The sequence below is a fragment of the Anolis sagrei genome, chromosome 1 (assembly GCF_037176765.1).
Source record: "Anolis sagrei isolate rAnoSag1 chromosome 1, rAnoSag1.mat, whole genome shotgun sequence".
NCBI classification, from domain to species: Eukaryota; Metazoa; Chordata; class Lepidosauria; order Squamata; family Dactyloidae; genus Anolis; species Anolis sagrei.
Window position 1 is genome coordinate 224,834,020 of NC_090021.1, and position 14,781 is coordinate 224,848,800.

At 45.0% G+C, this 14,781-nt stretch overlaps 1 protein-coding gene across 2 annotated transcripts in view; it reads left to right on the forward strand.

Annotated features, from left to right (window-relative positions):
- Positions 1–14,781, forward strand: part of CNTNAP5 (contactin associated protein family member 5) — a 488,740-nt gene that overhangs the window by 115,729 nt on the left and 358,230 nt on the right. For both annotated transcript variants that reach the window (XM_060774167.2, XM_060774159.2), the window contains exon 3: positions 13,931–14,124. In XM_060774167.2, the coding sequence (XP_060630150.2) occupies positions 13,931–14,124 (194 nt within the window). The remainder of the gene's footprint in view (positions 1–13,930; positions 14,125–14,781) is intronic.

Here is a 14,781-nt window from a genome sequence, read left to right on the forward strand (position 1 = left end):
TTCAGTTCTGTTCTTTTTACTAAAAAATGATCCTTCTCTCCCAGGGACCTTAAATATGCAGTATCTTTGAGATCATCAACAAAAAAAACATACTATCTTGCTATGGAGATAGTTATTTGTATATATTTTCCCTTATTAAGCAGTGTAAGCACAAAGACAAATACAGTCAGAATTTACAACCCTAGTAGTAAATAGATAGACTCTTTAGCAAAGTCATTCATACATAAATTAGATTTATAACTTAAATAAAATTTATTCTCATTCATATTTTAAAAATATTACAGAATGTTATGCATGCTTGCATACAAATCTTTGCACTTTTAAAAACCAACTTCCCAAGAATTTTGACTTGGTTTGTGTGTTATCTGAGCTGTTTCTTTCATATGAGTTGTTCTTTAATGAAAAAAATCCAGAAAGCCTGTATCTCTCAGCTTGTGTCACTTTGCTTATTTTTTGTTTATTTTTTGGTTTTGGTGGGGGGGGGGGGTTGGGGGGGAGGGTATTTTAAATGCATCAAGTGTCTTTTTTTAAAAAAAAAAGTCTGAAAACATCTTACAGAAAAATGAGCTAATATTTAAAAAATCAATTTAATTGCTAGAGTAGACCCATTGAATCAACTGATAAAAAGACACTCAACATTTATGTAGATCTTATTAATTCTGTGGGCAGTGGGCACATATTAGCTGGAATTTGGCATTACATTTTTGGTGCAGCTCTACTGTAGAATTAATATAGTTTGATGCCACCTTAATTGTCATTGCTCAATGCTGTGAAATCCCTGGATTTGCAGTTTGGTGAGGCACCAGCACTCTTTTGCAAAGAAGGCTAAGGACCTTGTAAAACTACAGGTCCCATAATTCCATAGTCTTGAACCATATAGTTAAAGTAGTGTCAAATTGTATTAATACTGCAGTGTAGTGGAACCCTTAATCAGGGGAGGGAAAGCACATGCTCAGTTTCCAGCCAATATAGCCAATTTTGGAGAATGCTGGAAGTTATTGCACAGCAACATCTAGATGACTGCATGAGACATGTTTTAGACCATAATGTACAATATATTTCATACTTATACAGAAATTCAGCATGGCATAGGGGTTTGAGCCTTGGACTATGGGCACATTTACCTGGCCATCTAAACTCAACTACCGCATTGATAAAAGACAATCCTAGGGAGTTCAATTCCTTTACTCCATGCTGTGGAGTGCAGGAAAAATAGGATAGGGGCACTGGCCTGTGTGTATAGCTAAACCAATTCTTCAGCACTATATCCTCCTCTGCTCTGCTCCATAAGGCCTGGAGCTCCTCCTGGCTGGCACTCCCTCCATGTCCAAGTGAGTGACCACTCAGCTGCCATCTCTTCCCACACCAGCCCTACCCCATTGCTCCTGGAAGGCTTGGCTGCCTGGAAGAGGAGGAGGAGAAGGAGGTGGAAAAGGCGAGGTCCCTCTCCAAAGATGCTATGGTGCACTTTTACTTGTGGCATGCCCTGGGCCGAGGAGAAGGAGGATGAGGGCACCTGGGGGGGGGGGGGGTTGCTCAAACAGGTGGGACCCCATGCTTTGCGGGTAGAGGGAAACAGAGAGCCCTGTGGAGCCAGAGGAGGGTGCTCAGAGGCAGGAAGGAAGGAAGGCACAGAGGGAAAAGAATAGAGCAGGTGCCTGTCCCCCGTGCTCCTCACCCCCACCTCCCCAGTCTTGATGGCCTTTCTGGCATTCCTCACCTCTGGATCTTCCTCTTTGTTTGTGGCTTGCTTCCTGCCTGAGGGTCCCTCCATCCCTCCCACAGCACCCCTTTCCCTGCCTCTATAACCCACCAGAAACAGGGACAGAGCTCCCTCTTTTGTTTCTCCTTCCTTACTTCCTTTGAAGGCAGGCAGCACCATTTCAAGGCCTCCCCCATCGCCTGCCTCTCCACTGTTGTTCCCTCTCCTCTTTTCCTCTGGGGGCCAGAGAAAAAAGCCCAACAGGCCTTGTAGAGTCCACTGGACTTAGGTTGCCCATACCTTCCTTAGGATCATTATAAATTGAAAGCAACTTGAAGGCAGAAATAAAACATAATTTCTATACAGGACCCCAGTAAGAGAATTGTGTTTGCACTATTTGCATCTTCTACTGTACAGTATGAAATGAATCTGTGCAAAATTTTGCCTCTCTCTTTATCTAATTAAAGCCTTCTTATGTGAGAGGAAGAAAGAAAAAGAAGGGACCCCATAGAGATTATTTTGAAAATTGCTACTTTTGTCAAATCAGCAGCAGCCATTTTATGCTTCCAATTTCATGAGGGATTCTGGGACACTGTGGTTATTTCTGGTGTTGGTGGGGAATGTAAACAGAACCAAAGTAATAAAAAGGGCTATAATTGGATAAGTTCCTCTTAATAAGAGAATTCAGTCTTTGCAATATGTCTGCCATGTATGCCTCTGCTTGGGCTTTTAACCTACTCCTGTACTATTTCATCTCCGTGCTATTGCTGATGCTATAGCAATAAACTTTCATTTTCCTGGGCTGCATCGACTGGCATATGCTCCCTGGAGTATACATGTCACAAGAGGGTGGTGTAACAGATGGCAGGAAAGAAAGCAGTACACTCTAAACATGCCAAAATATGCACATTCATTCCATTTTTTTGCAAAAAGAAAGAAAACAATCCAGTGAATTAATTGAAAGGAGCAAGGAAAGGGGTGTTCCTCCTAGGAACAGATGCAAACCTGTCTTCAGCTTCCTTTGCATTAATTATATATGCATAAAAGCATGCATTGTGTTTAGGAAAAGCAAAAATATTTACTTTGGCAACTTTTACAACACCTGGCACTAAGGCTGGTTTTGCAAAGTTGAGCATCATAAGGGAGTTTGAGATGGTTTACAATGGCATTTTTAAAAAGTAACCTGCTTTCCCAATATCCAATAACTCCCTCTGAGAACTCTCTCTCTCTCTCTCTCTCTCTCTCTCTATATATATATATATATATATATATCTGCACATGTCTTCTAATGTGTGCTAGATGGGTGTCAAAATTCTAGGAAAACAATACAAACCATGTTAAGTATTCACATATTTAATTCACCTTATTCACATATTTAATCTCCATGGTTGCACTTACACATGCTCTAAAAATATTTTCCCTGCTCCAGTAGCATTTGAAAACTTATCTAGGTCCTCCAGTTGGATCCTATGATGTGGTTTCAGTCCACATGTAGTCAAAATACAAGTGGTCTTGGAATGTATCCCCTCTGAATATGGGAGTAGCCCCATACATTAAAGTTTTATTATTGTATTATACATTGCAATTCTGTACAAGTTTGGTTCACTATCAGCAACAGTGTGGTGGAGTGATTTGAATGTAAGATTGGGATTCTGAAAGACCAAGATTTAAATCACACCCAGATCCCCACTGGACAAATGTTAGTCTGTCTCACTTTTAGGGTGCTTCCAGGCAGTGCCAAAATGCGGGTTTTAAAAGTCGGTTTAAAAGCCCCGGAACCTAACAGCAAGTCTACATATGGACCTGTCAGTCCCAAGATATGTTCCCCTGCCATCTGCACAGTTTTCTTTTAAAGTTGACCAAGATGGAGGGCAGACAAGAGACATCCAACAAAGGTTTTTTTTAAAAAAAAATCACTTCATTAGGGGCTGGACCATACATGTGCCCATGCAAATACCTTAATACTGTATAAACACAAGCAAATTCACAAGCAAATTCACATGTGTGCATAAGGAAGGGATTTTTTATTTTTTAATTCAGTTAGATCTCTCTCTTTCCCCAATTTTTAATTCATGCTCTGTTTGAGATTATAATGTGTAAAAGAAAGAATTTTGTAGCGATTAAATTGCTTTCCAATTGTGCTTCCGTTGAGCCACCTGTGTGTCCATTTTGGCAGCCCGACCAGCTAATCAGCTGTTTCAGGCTTTTTAAAACCACACATATGCGGGAGTAGTCTACACAGCAGAAAGGGAAGGAAAGCATGTATTTTGCATGACTGCAGGAATACACAATCATGCAAAGATGTCAATTTTTCAGGTGGAATTGGATTTTGACTTTTTTACTTTACTTCCTTCCTTACTTTACTTTACTTAGGCGATCCCTCGTAGTCCGAGGATGATGTCTGGTGTCCTGGCGGTGGGTCCATAGGTGACTGTGGAGCCCTATTCTTGATCTTCATCTTCTTCCACATTGAGGGCATTGGTTTCCAGGTGGAAGGCGGTCTCGGTCAGGGTTGGCTTGGCATGCCTTCCTCTTCAAATTCTGCAGCACTACTGGTCACAGCTGACCTCCAGCTGGAGCGCTCAAGGGCCAGGGCTTCCCAGTTCTCTGTGTCTATGCCAGAGTTTTTGAGGTTGGCTTTGAGCCCACCTTTACATCTCTTTTCCTGTCCACCAAAATTCTGTTTTCCATTCTTGAGTTTGGAGTAGAGCATCTGCTTTGGGAGACAGTGGTCGGGCATCCGGACAATGTGGCCGGTCCAGCGGAGTTGATGGCAGAGGACCATTGCTTCAGTGCTGGTGGTCTTTGCTTCTTCCAGCATGCTGACATTTGTCTGCCTGTCTTCCCAAGAGATTTGCAGGGTTTTCCAGAGGCAGCTCTGATGGAATAATTCCAGGAGTTGCATGTGACTTCTGTAGACAGTCCACGTTTCACAGGCATAAAGCAGGGTTGGGAGGACAGTAGCTTTATAAACAAGCACCTTGGTATCCCTACGGATGTCCCGGTCCTCAAACACTCTCTGCTTCATTTGGAAAAATGCTGCACTCGCAGAGCTCAGGCAGTGTTGTATTTCGGTGTCGATGTTGACTTTGGTGGAGAGGTGGCTGCCAAGGTAGTGGAAATGGTCAACATTTTCTAATGTTACACCATTAAGCTGTATCTCTGGCATTGGAAAGGGGTTGGCTGGTGACTGGTGGAACAGCACTTTGGTTTTCTCAATGTTTAATGACAGGCCGAACTTCTCGTATGCTTCTGCAAAGGTGTTTAGAGTGGCTTGTAGATCTTCTTCTGAATGTGCACAGATGACGTTGTCATCAGCATACTGGAGTTCTGTAACAGATGTTGTTGTAACCTTGGTTTTGGCTTTCAGTCTGCTGAGGTTAAACAGCTTGCCATCTGTCCGATAGATGATTTCCACTCCGCAGGGAAGCTTCCTATCAACAAGGTGAAGTATCATAGCGATGAAGATGGAGAATAAAGTTGGGGCAATAACACATCCCTGTTTGACACCTGATTCCACCTTAAATGGGTCACTTTGGGAGCCATTGCTGTCCAAGACTGTTGTCATCATGGAGGAGCCATGTGGGTAGATGGTCCTTGAGTGCTGTTTGGAGAAAGGCTCGTTTGGAGGGCTCCTGAAGGGCTTGGGTGTTCATATTGCATCTTGTCTTTCTTCCTTGGAGTCTGCACTTGGGGGTGATCTTGATAGCCATCATGGAATGGATTAGCCTGTGGTCTGTCCAGCAGTTGTCAGCGCCTGTCATGGCTCTTGTGAGAAACATGTCATGGTGGTCTCTGGCACATGTGATTACGTAGTCTAAGAGGTGCCAATGCTTAGACCGGGGGCGCTTCCATGATGACTTGAGCTTGTTTTTCTGGCGGAAGAGCGTGTTGGTGATGACAAGGTTGTGTTCCGCACATTTGGTGAGAAGCAGGATGCCATTCGAGTTGCTGTTTCCAACCCTGTCTTTTCCTATGGTCCCTGGCCACAGGTCGAAGTCTCGCCCGACTCTTGCATTAAAGTCCCCCAGGAGGATGATTTTGTCCTTCTTAGATATCTCCGATAGGACAGTGTCCAGCTGACAGTAAAAATTTTCCTTGATGTCTTCATCAGCATCTAGTGTTGGTGCATAGGCACTTGATTGTTGCCTGTTGATTTTTGGCAAGATCAATTCGGAGGGTTGAGAGTTGTTCGTTGATGCCAGTGGGTGCTTCGGTCAGATGTTTCACCAGATCATTTCTGATAGCAAAGCCAACTCCGTGCATCCTTTGGTCTTCTTCAGGCAGTCTTTTCCAGAAGAAGGTGTAGCCTCCTTTTTCTTCCTTCAGCTGTCCCTCTCCTGCTCTCCGGGTCTCCTGAAGGGCTGCTATGTTGATGTTAAAGCATCCCAGCTCCCTTGCAATGATAGCAGTTCTGCGTTCGTGGTGTTCACTGTCAGTGTTGTCCATCACTGTCTGTACGTTCCATGGACCAAAGTTCATTTTTCTTTTTTGGCTGCAGGGTGGTGACCCCACTGTACGCGGCAGTCCAGTCAGGGATAAGAGAGGCGGACTATGTTTAGGGCACCTTTTCTAGCCCCCTCCCCATGTGGGTGAGCAGAGTGGATACTCAAAAGGGCTGCTCAGTCGTGGGTAGAGCTGCTGAACTACTCAACTGCCTCGGACCTTGAGATAGAACGACTGAGTCTGTACCCACCGCCCATGTGCCAGTCTGTGACTAGGGGCTTCCAGATTTCACAGTCTTGCCCTTGTCGCCACTCACTGGTCGACATGGGTCTTTTGTTGCAACATTAGCGTTGAACTAAAAGAATGAAGCAATAACAGACCACTGAATTTCCAAACGTTAATAAATATGCCACTCAGAAATACAAATATTTATCTACTCTTGTAGTCTCACATGATGTAGGGGGCATATTACATTGAATTTTGAATATGAGTATCTATATTTCTAGTTTTTGTGTCACATTTTCAATTCAAACATGTTGGAAATGTTTTCCCCTCAGGAATCTAAAGAAGAATTTAAAGTATCCTGAATTTAAAACTTTGTAAGTGTTAGGGAAGTATTCACCTTGTGACCATCACTTTATCATGGCAAATTGGAAATTTCAAGGATGAAGCCATTTTTTTGCTATACCTGTTATTTTATATGAAGCTATGACCTTGAAGGGCTATGCTAGGAGAATCAGCCAGGCAGCATGAATGTGTATTACCGTAAATTAAAAGTGAGCAGAATATAACTCTCTGAAGGTCATTGGACAACAATCTCATGAACCTCTGGCCATGACAGCCTGTTTTTTAAAGTAAAAAATTATAAAGAATACAATTGTATATAACACAACAGCAAATAAAAGGAATACAATACACAAAATGAATAAATAATATATAAGGCACAAGTATAGCTAGTACCACTTGGTACACCTACTTTGAAAAAACACTAATAAACTACATTCAATATTTTACAAATTGACTTCCTGCTCTCTTAGCAAGATATATTAAAATTTGCCAGTTATAAAAGTAATTATTTCATTTATGTTTTTGTTAATGAAAAAGTGTTAATTTTCAAACCTTGCTAGTATTGTTCCCTTTATATTCTCCCATATTTATTTTAAAAAGGAGAGCTACTCTTTCGAAAAACGAACTATTGACTTTTCTCCCTCTTACTAAAATAGCCACTTTATCCTTTTCAAAAAGTCTAAACATTTCCAAGGTCCACCCACAATTGATAGAGTCTTTGGGCTGTTCCACTTATGGGCATATAATAGGCTTGCTACAGTGATCATATACAGTATTGCAGAATTCTTTCATTTTGGCAATGTACCTTGTGAGCTCACAGCAGCCGCTCTTAATAACGACACAGGACGCCAATCCGTAATCAATCAGGAAACTTTTACTGCTGGACATTCATGCACGAAGAAAGCCAGGATTGGCCTGCAGCCGCAGTTTAACCCTTATATACCCTCCCTCACAATTGAATTCCCCTTTCCCGCCGGCCGAGAATCCCGTGCAATATTCCCCGCCAAATGCCAACTGCTTCCCCCCAAGGCCGCCAGCTGCACATTCTTACCAGCACTCCATGTCAGGATTCTGGTTTTTTGCGCCAAGACTCAAGGCCTGGAAACCGGTTCCTGACATGATGTCCTCCTCCTCCTCCTCTTCTTCCTGGAAGGGAAATACATGTCACTACTATACTCCTTCTTCATCCAGCGAACCTTGGTACTTCTTCAACAAGCTACAGTGAAATGTTGGGTGTATTTTCCCCAAAACCTTCGGTAGTTGCAATGTATATGTGACATCATTGATTTTGCTGGAGATTCTAAATGGACTGATGTATTTAGGAGATAACTTCTTGGAAGGGGCATTCAACTTGAGATTTTTGGTGCTCAACCATACCAAGTCCCCTTCCTCCAACCTATCTCCTTCCCTCCTTTTTCTATCCGCAAATAACTTATACTTCCGTTGGGCTTCTCTGAGTGATTTCACTACCTCCTCCCAACTCGCCCTCGCTTTGTCTGGCCACCCTTCCTTTCCCCACGGTTCCTCCTCCTCCCAACTCGGCAGCTTTGGCAAAGGGGTTACTTCCATGCCGTAGACTATTTCAAAGGGGGATTTCCCTGTGGATGCGTGACAAGCTCCATTATATGCGACTTCTGCAAATGGGATTAAGTCTGCCCAGTCATTTTGGCAATGATTAGTGTATGTTCTTAGGAAAAATCCCAACGTCTGCTGAGTGCGCTTGACTCCCCCATTGGTCATGGGATGGAATGCTGAACTCAGGGTCCTTTCTATCCCCATCAATTGCATGAACCTTTCCCAGAAACGTGCTGCAAACTGCACTCCTCGATCACTGATCACCTGATCGGGACAGCCATGCAATCGATATATGTGTTTAATAAACAGTTCAGCCAACTTTTCCGCAGATGGCAATTTAGGCAGCGCTATGAAATGCGCTTGTTTTGAGAACAAGTCCATCACTGTCCATATGTAGCGCTGACCTCGGCTATTCGGGAGTTCGCCCACAAAATCCATGGCAATCACACTCCAAGGTTTTGACGGCTCTGCCACCCTCTGCAATAACCCTGTTGGCTTTTGTGTGGGTACTTTGTTCTGTGCACATGCGTTACATCGGGATACATATGATTTTGTGTCACCCCTCATCCCGGGCCACCAACACTGGCGTGCCAGTAATTTTAGGGTTTTCGTAATTCCCCAGTGTCCTGCTCCCTTGTTGTCATGGCATCTAATCATCATTTTTTTCCGCAGGTTGACTGGGATATATACCTTTTTGTTTACAAAACCCAATCCACCCTTTCATTCCACCTTTTTCTTGTTTCTTTCCAGCCATTCATCCTCCTTGCATGCCTGTCTTATCTCCTCCTCCCATCTCCCGTCTTTGCTCTCTACCCCCACCAGTCTTTGACTGCGCTCCGCTTGTGCTCTGGTTTGCACTGCCATGCCCCACTGTCGCTCCGAGAAAATACGCCCCTTTGGGTCTTACCCCCTCCCTTCATCCTCCGGCATACGTGACAATGTGTCTGCGACCACATTTTGTCTCCCCTTGTGAAACTTCAGCTGGAAATCGAATCTGCTGAAGAACTGCCCCCATCTTATTTGTTTCGCTGACAATCTCCTGGGTGAAGTGATGTATTGTAAGTTTTTGTGGTCGGTCCATACCTCAAAGGGTATGCCGCTTCCCTCTAGCAAATGTCTCCATGTCTCCAGGGCCCTTAGGATTGACAGGGCCTCCTTTTCCCACACCGGCCAGTTTCGTTCAGTCTCGCTGAACTTTTTTGATATGAACCCACATGGTTTTAACCTCCCTTCCGGATCCCTTTGTATCAATGTTGCCCCATAGGCCCAATCTGATGCGTCACAATGGATCACAAATTGCTTAGTCAGATCGGGGTGGATTAGGACAGGTTCTTCTGTGAACCTGCGTTTCAGTTCCTCGAAGGCCCTCTGGCACTCTGCTGACCAATTCAGCTTTGCTCCCAGGGACCATATCTTCATCGTCTCCCCCCTCCCCTTTGTCTTCAGCAATTCAGTGAGGGTCAGTGCCACCTGAGCAAAGTCTTTTATGAACACCCGATAAAAGTTTGCAAATCCTAGGAATGATTGTAACTGCTTGCGTGTTTGGGGGGGTCCCCACCCCCTGACATCCTCTACCTTTGAAGGATCCATTGCCACCCCTCCCCGGGAGATTCTGTATCCGAGGAAATCTATTTGTTTCTTATTAAATTCACATTTTGGCAGCTTTGCAAACAACTTTGCTTCCCTCAATTTCTGGAGTACCTCCCTCACCAACTGAACGTGGGATTGCCTATAACGGCTGAATATAATTACGTCATCCACAAAGCAGTACACTCCGCGGTACAGTAGCGGGTGCAACACCTCATTAATCATTTGCATAAATGCCCCCCCAGAGCCTTTTAAACCGAAGGGACACACAGAATATTTGAAATAGCCTAATGCACATGAGAAAGCCGTTTTCCACCTGTCCTCAGGCCGTATTCGCAACTTATGATAGGCCTCAATCAAGTCAATTTTCGTAAACACCCTTGCCTCTGACAGTCTCGACAGTAAGTCCTTGGTTAGAGGCAATGGGTAATTGTTGGTCGTGCTCACTGTATTCAGCCCCCTATAGTCCACACACAACCTCAATGAGCCGTCTTTTTTGTGCCTAAATAGCACTGGGGCCCCCAATGGGGATTCATATGGTATTATGAACCCTCGGGCTAAGTTCTTATCAATGTACTTTCTCAGTTTTTCCATCTCCTTAGCCGACATTGGGTATAGCCTACTCCTAGGCAGCTTAGCGTCTTTATTGAGCTCGATTTTCACCTCGACCCCTCTTGGGGGAGGAATCTGATCCGCTTCCTTTTCATCAAACACGTCCTCAAAGTCTCTATATTTGGGAGGGATCTCCTGCACTCCGTCTGTCGTGCCTCCCTCCCCCTTATAACAGTTCCCCTTCTCTTCGCCTTGGAAGCTCAGGCTGCCCTTCCTCCAATTGATTTGTGGGTTTGCCTCCCTCAACCACGGCATCCCCAATATCACATTGTAAGTTGCTATAGGGGATACCACAAATGTTATGCCACCTTCCCAATTCCCTATCTTGCATTGCACTTCCCCCACTTCGAATCGCGCTGGGGTCCCAGCCGCTACTGAGCCATCCAGCTGTGAGAATGCTATAGGGGCTGGCAAGGCGGCCTTCTCACATTTCAGTTTGTCTGCCAATTCTGGGGTCATAATGTTCCTGGAGCAGCCACAATCCATGAGGGCTTTGCAGCTGGCCCACTTCCCCTCCCCTTCTAGTCTTATCGGGAATACTAACATCCCTGGGTTGTGACTCACCAGATCCCCCACTGGGGCCCTGTGAGGGAGGCTCTCTTCCGCTCTCTTCCCAGTGGCCGGTTTAAACTTTGACTGAGGGGGATCCCCCCCTTTCCTCTGCTGACAATTTGCAGCTCGATGCCCAAAACAGCCGCATACAAAACAGCCGCCTCTCTGCTCCTTGGGTCCTCCGGCTGGGCCTTTCCCGATCGTGCCTCTCTCTGCCCTCCGACTCTCCTCCTTGGCTCTCGGCTGCTGCAGTGTCGCCCCTCGATGTCTCCTGACTTGAGCCAGGGTCGTCTCGATGCGGCCAGCCAGCTCAATCCATCCGCCTATCTCCTCCGGATCATCGCGATGAAGTGCCCAAGCCAAGATTTCCTTCCGCAGGCCTTCCTTAAATATCTGGACCTTAGTGGTATTGGACCACTCAGGTACCTTTTCTGCCCGCAACTGGAATTCTTCAACGTATTTGGACACGGAACGCTGACCTTGGGTTATCGTTTGCAACTTCTCTCTCGCTCGGATTCTCTCAAGCGGATCCCTGAAGCGTGCTTCCATCGCTGCCAGAAAACGCCTCATGGACCCCAAACATGGGTCATGCCTGGCATGGAGTTGGACATACCACTCTGCCGCTCCTCTCCTCAGTGCCACACCCACTGCCCGTACTCTGCTTGCCTCCGATCTGAAAGTGGGTGTGTTATCCTCTAGGTATCCCCTCACCATGGTTAAGAAATAATCGAGGTTCCCGGCTTTGCCTCCAAATTCGACTCGCAGCTCCTCCCTCCTCTGGTGAGGGACAAGGGGCTGCCTCTCCTGGCTCTCCGCTCGCGGTGGCCCTCCCTGGAGCCCATGCTGCTCCGGGGGCAATCCGTGCCGCCCTGTGCCGCGCCCAGCTCCGGCCGGGGGCACCAGAAGCGTCTGCTGGGACGTTAGCGTTAGTCCCTGCGGCCGTCCTTCCTCCTCATCACTCTCTGCCCCGGTTCTCCAACTCGCCTGCGTTTTAGGCTGTGCTCCGGGTCCCCGGTCACTCCTCTCCTCTGCACTCCACACCGATTCCCCTCGGGGTTGTGATTCCTCTATCAAGGGGGCCAGCTGCTCCATCACCCTCGACATCACTGCGAGGGTGGTTTCCATGGATGCCACTTTTTCCTCCAGATACTCCAACCTCTGCGGGGAGGGGAAATCTAGCCCACTGCTTTCTCTCGCTGCCGCCTCGGCCCCCTTCACTTGCCTCTGGGTTACTCCGTTGGGCCGGGCATAAGCAGTCGATGAAGCCAAGGCAGCCACTCTCTCCAGCTCCTCCTCCGCATTCTCAAAAGGGGAGTCCGGCTCTCCCCCTGCTGCTGGAATTTCCTCCCGTTCCATAAGGGTACCTCACCGCAGCCGCGGGATGGTACTGCCAATCCTGGCTTAGTGTGAGCTCACAGCAGCCGCTCTTAATAACGACACAGGACGCCAATCCGTAATCAATCAGGAAACTTTTACTGCTGGACATTCATGCACGAAGAAAGCCAGGATTGGCCTGCAGCCGCAGTTTAACCCTTATATACCCTCCCTCACAATTGAATTCCCCTTTCCCGCCGGCCGAGAATCCCGCGCAATATTCCCCGCCAAATGCCAACTGCTTCCCCCCAAGGCCGCCAGCTGCACATTCTTATCAGCACTCCATGTCAGGATTCTGGTTTTTTGCGCCAAGACTCAAGGCCTGGAAACCGGTTCCTGACAGTACCTCATTGCCCATTAATTCCAATAAAAATAGTTCAGGCTTAAAACAGACTCTTGACGTCAGCACAGACTGTGAAATCCTGAGAGTTGACAGTCTATCTACATCTGGAGGCTTGCAATTTGCCAGCTCATGAAATAAATTGAGTGTTTGGCATCCTATTAGTGACAAACACAGATGAAACTTGACCTTGTATCTATATATGTCTGTTCAGGGTTTTTTTTCTCTCATTGTACTATTTGCACCTGTGGAACAACCGAAGCCTCTCTGATTTATCATTTAGCTGCTGGTACAGAATAGGGGGTGGGAGAAATATCTGCCTATATTCCTGTATCCAGATGTGGACCCATGACATCTTCTGATTGGACTTCCATTCCCCTTATTTTTCACTAAGAACTGAATGGCCATCAGAGACAGATAGGATGTGTGGCTACCATGGCCAAATGGTGCCTTTCCTTGTATGAACTAAACCCTGTTGGTTCATACAAGGTAACAGTCTGCTAAATAACCTGGACATGAAACAGATCAGTTTTATAGATGATAAACAAGTGAATTGTGCCTGGAAAAATAACTGGCAACCAGTGGAATTATTTCCACAGGGGTTAGTATGGCTCCTTAGACCTTCTGCATAATGCAGCTCTTTCGACCAGCTGAAGTTTCCATATGCTCTTCAAAGACAGCCCCAACTTCAGTATGTTACTGTAGTTCAAATGAGATGTACCAAAAACATGTACCAAAAACATGTACCAATATGGCCACATCCAGCATCTTAAGGCGCACAAGCTTTAAATGTGCAAAAGCATTCCTGGGTACTGCTTAAACATGGGCCTGAGTACACCCAAACTGCATACCTGTGTTTTTTAGGGATAATGTAACCCCATCAAACACAGGCTGAATCCCCAATCTTCCAAGTTCTTCCTATTCCCTGATATTTTAGGGGGAATCCAAGCTTGATTTTTTTCTAGAACGAAAAATGATTAAACCAAGTCTCACCATATATTGGACACAGAGATAAATTAAATGGGATAATATATTAGAAAGTTTCAACTCTGAGTTTGAATAGGACTGTTAATAATAACGTGATAGCAAAAAGGGATATCAGGCCTTTATATAGAGGTAAAATGAAGATAATAAATTGTAATATTTATTATTCAGTTCTGCTCTTTTTTCCTTAGGAGCTGGTGGCTGGTCCCCCTTGGATTCTAATAGAGAACAATGGCTCCAGATTGATTTGGGAGACAGAGTGGAGATTACAGGTGTTGCTACCCAAGGAAGATATGGGAGCTCTGATTGGATAACAAGCTACAGTCTAATGTTTAGTGATATAGGTCGCAACTGGAAGCAGTATCGAGAAGAAGACATCATCTGGGTAAGTCTAATTGTTTTATATGAATAGCTGTGATGTAATCAATGGCCTATAGCAAAATGTACCATTCTTTTCCCCTCTTATTCAGAGTTACAGGAAACCTGTATTATTGTAGAACAGCTTCATTTTTTTTTCTTCATGCTTAGGGTACAGACAATGGTAGTAATACAGTTGAAAAGCTCAATAATCCACATTGCCAGAATCTTAAGCAAGTGTGTTTCTAGTCTCCTGGATATAATGGAAAGATCAAAGAACTTGCACAGTATTATATCCCCAAGAGCTCAAATGCACAGCAAATAGATAGCATGTCCTAATATATAACATATTGTTTTTAAATCCCATGGCTTATGTTTTTCTGTGACTGGCAGTTCTTGATGGAGTTCTTGATCACTACACTTCACAGATAAGGTACCATATTGTACTTTATAAAATACTGGGTATGAGTGATCCCTATAGGCAATATGCTTCATTCACTGAAATAATTCCACTTCTGTTCTCTTTACTGCACATAATAAAGATATGTAGATCAGAACTGGTACTGGCTCTATATTACCTGTATATAATCGGGTTTCTGTAAGTGTTATTGTATCCCTTAGATGAATTCTATTTACCATATTTGGAGGTCTCAAGTTGAAAGACTATATCAGACAATGGCTAGAA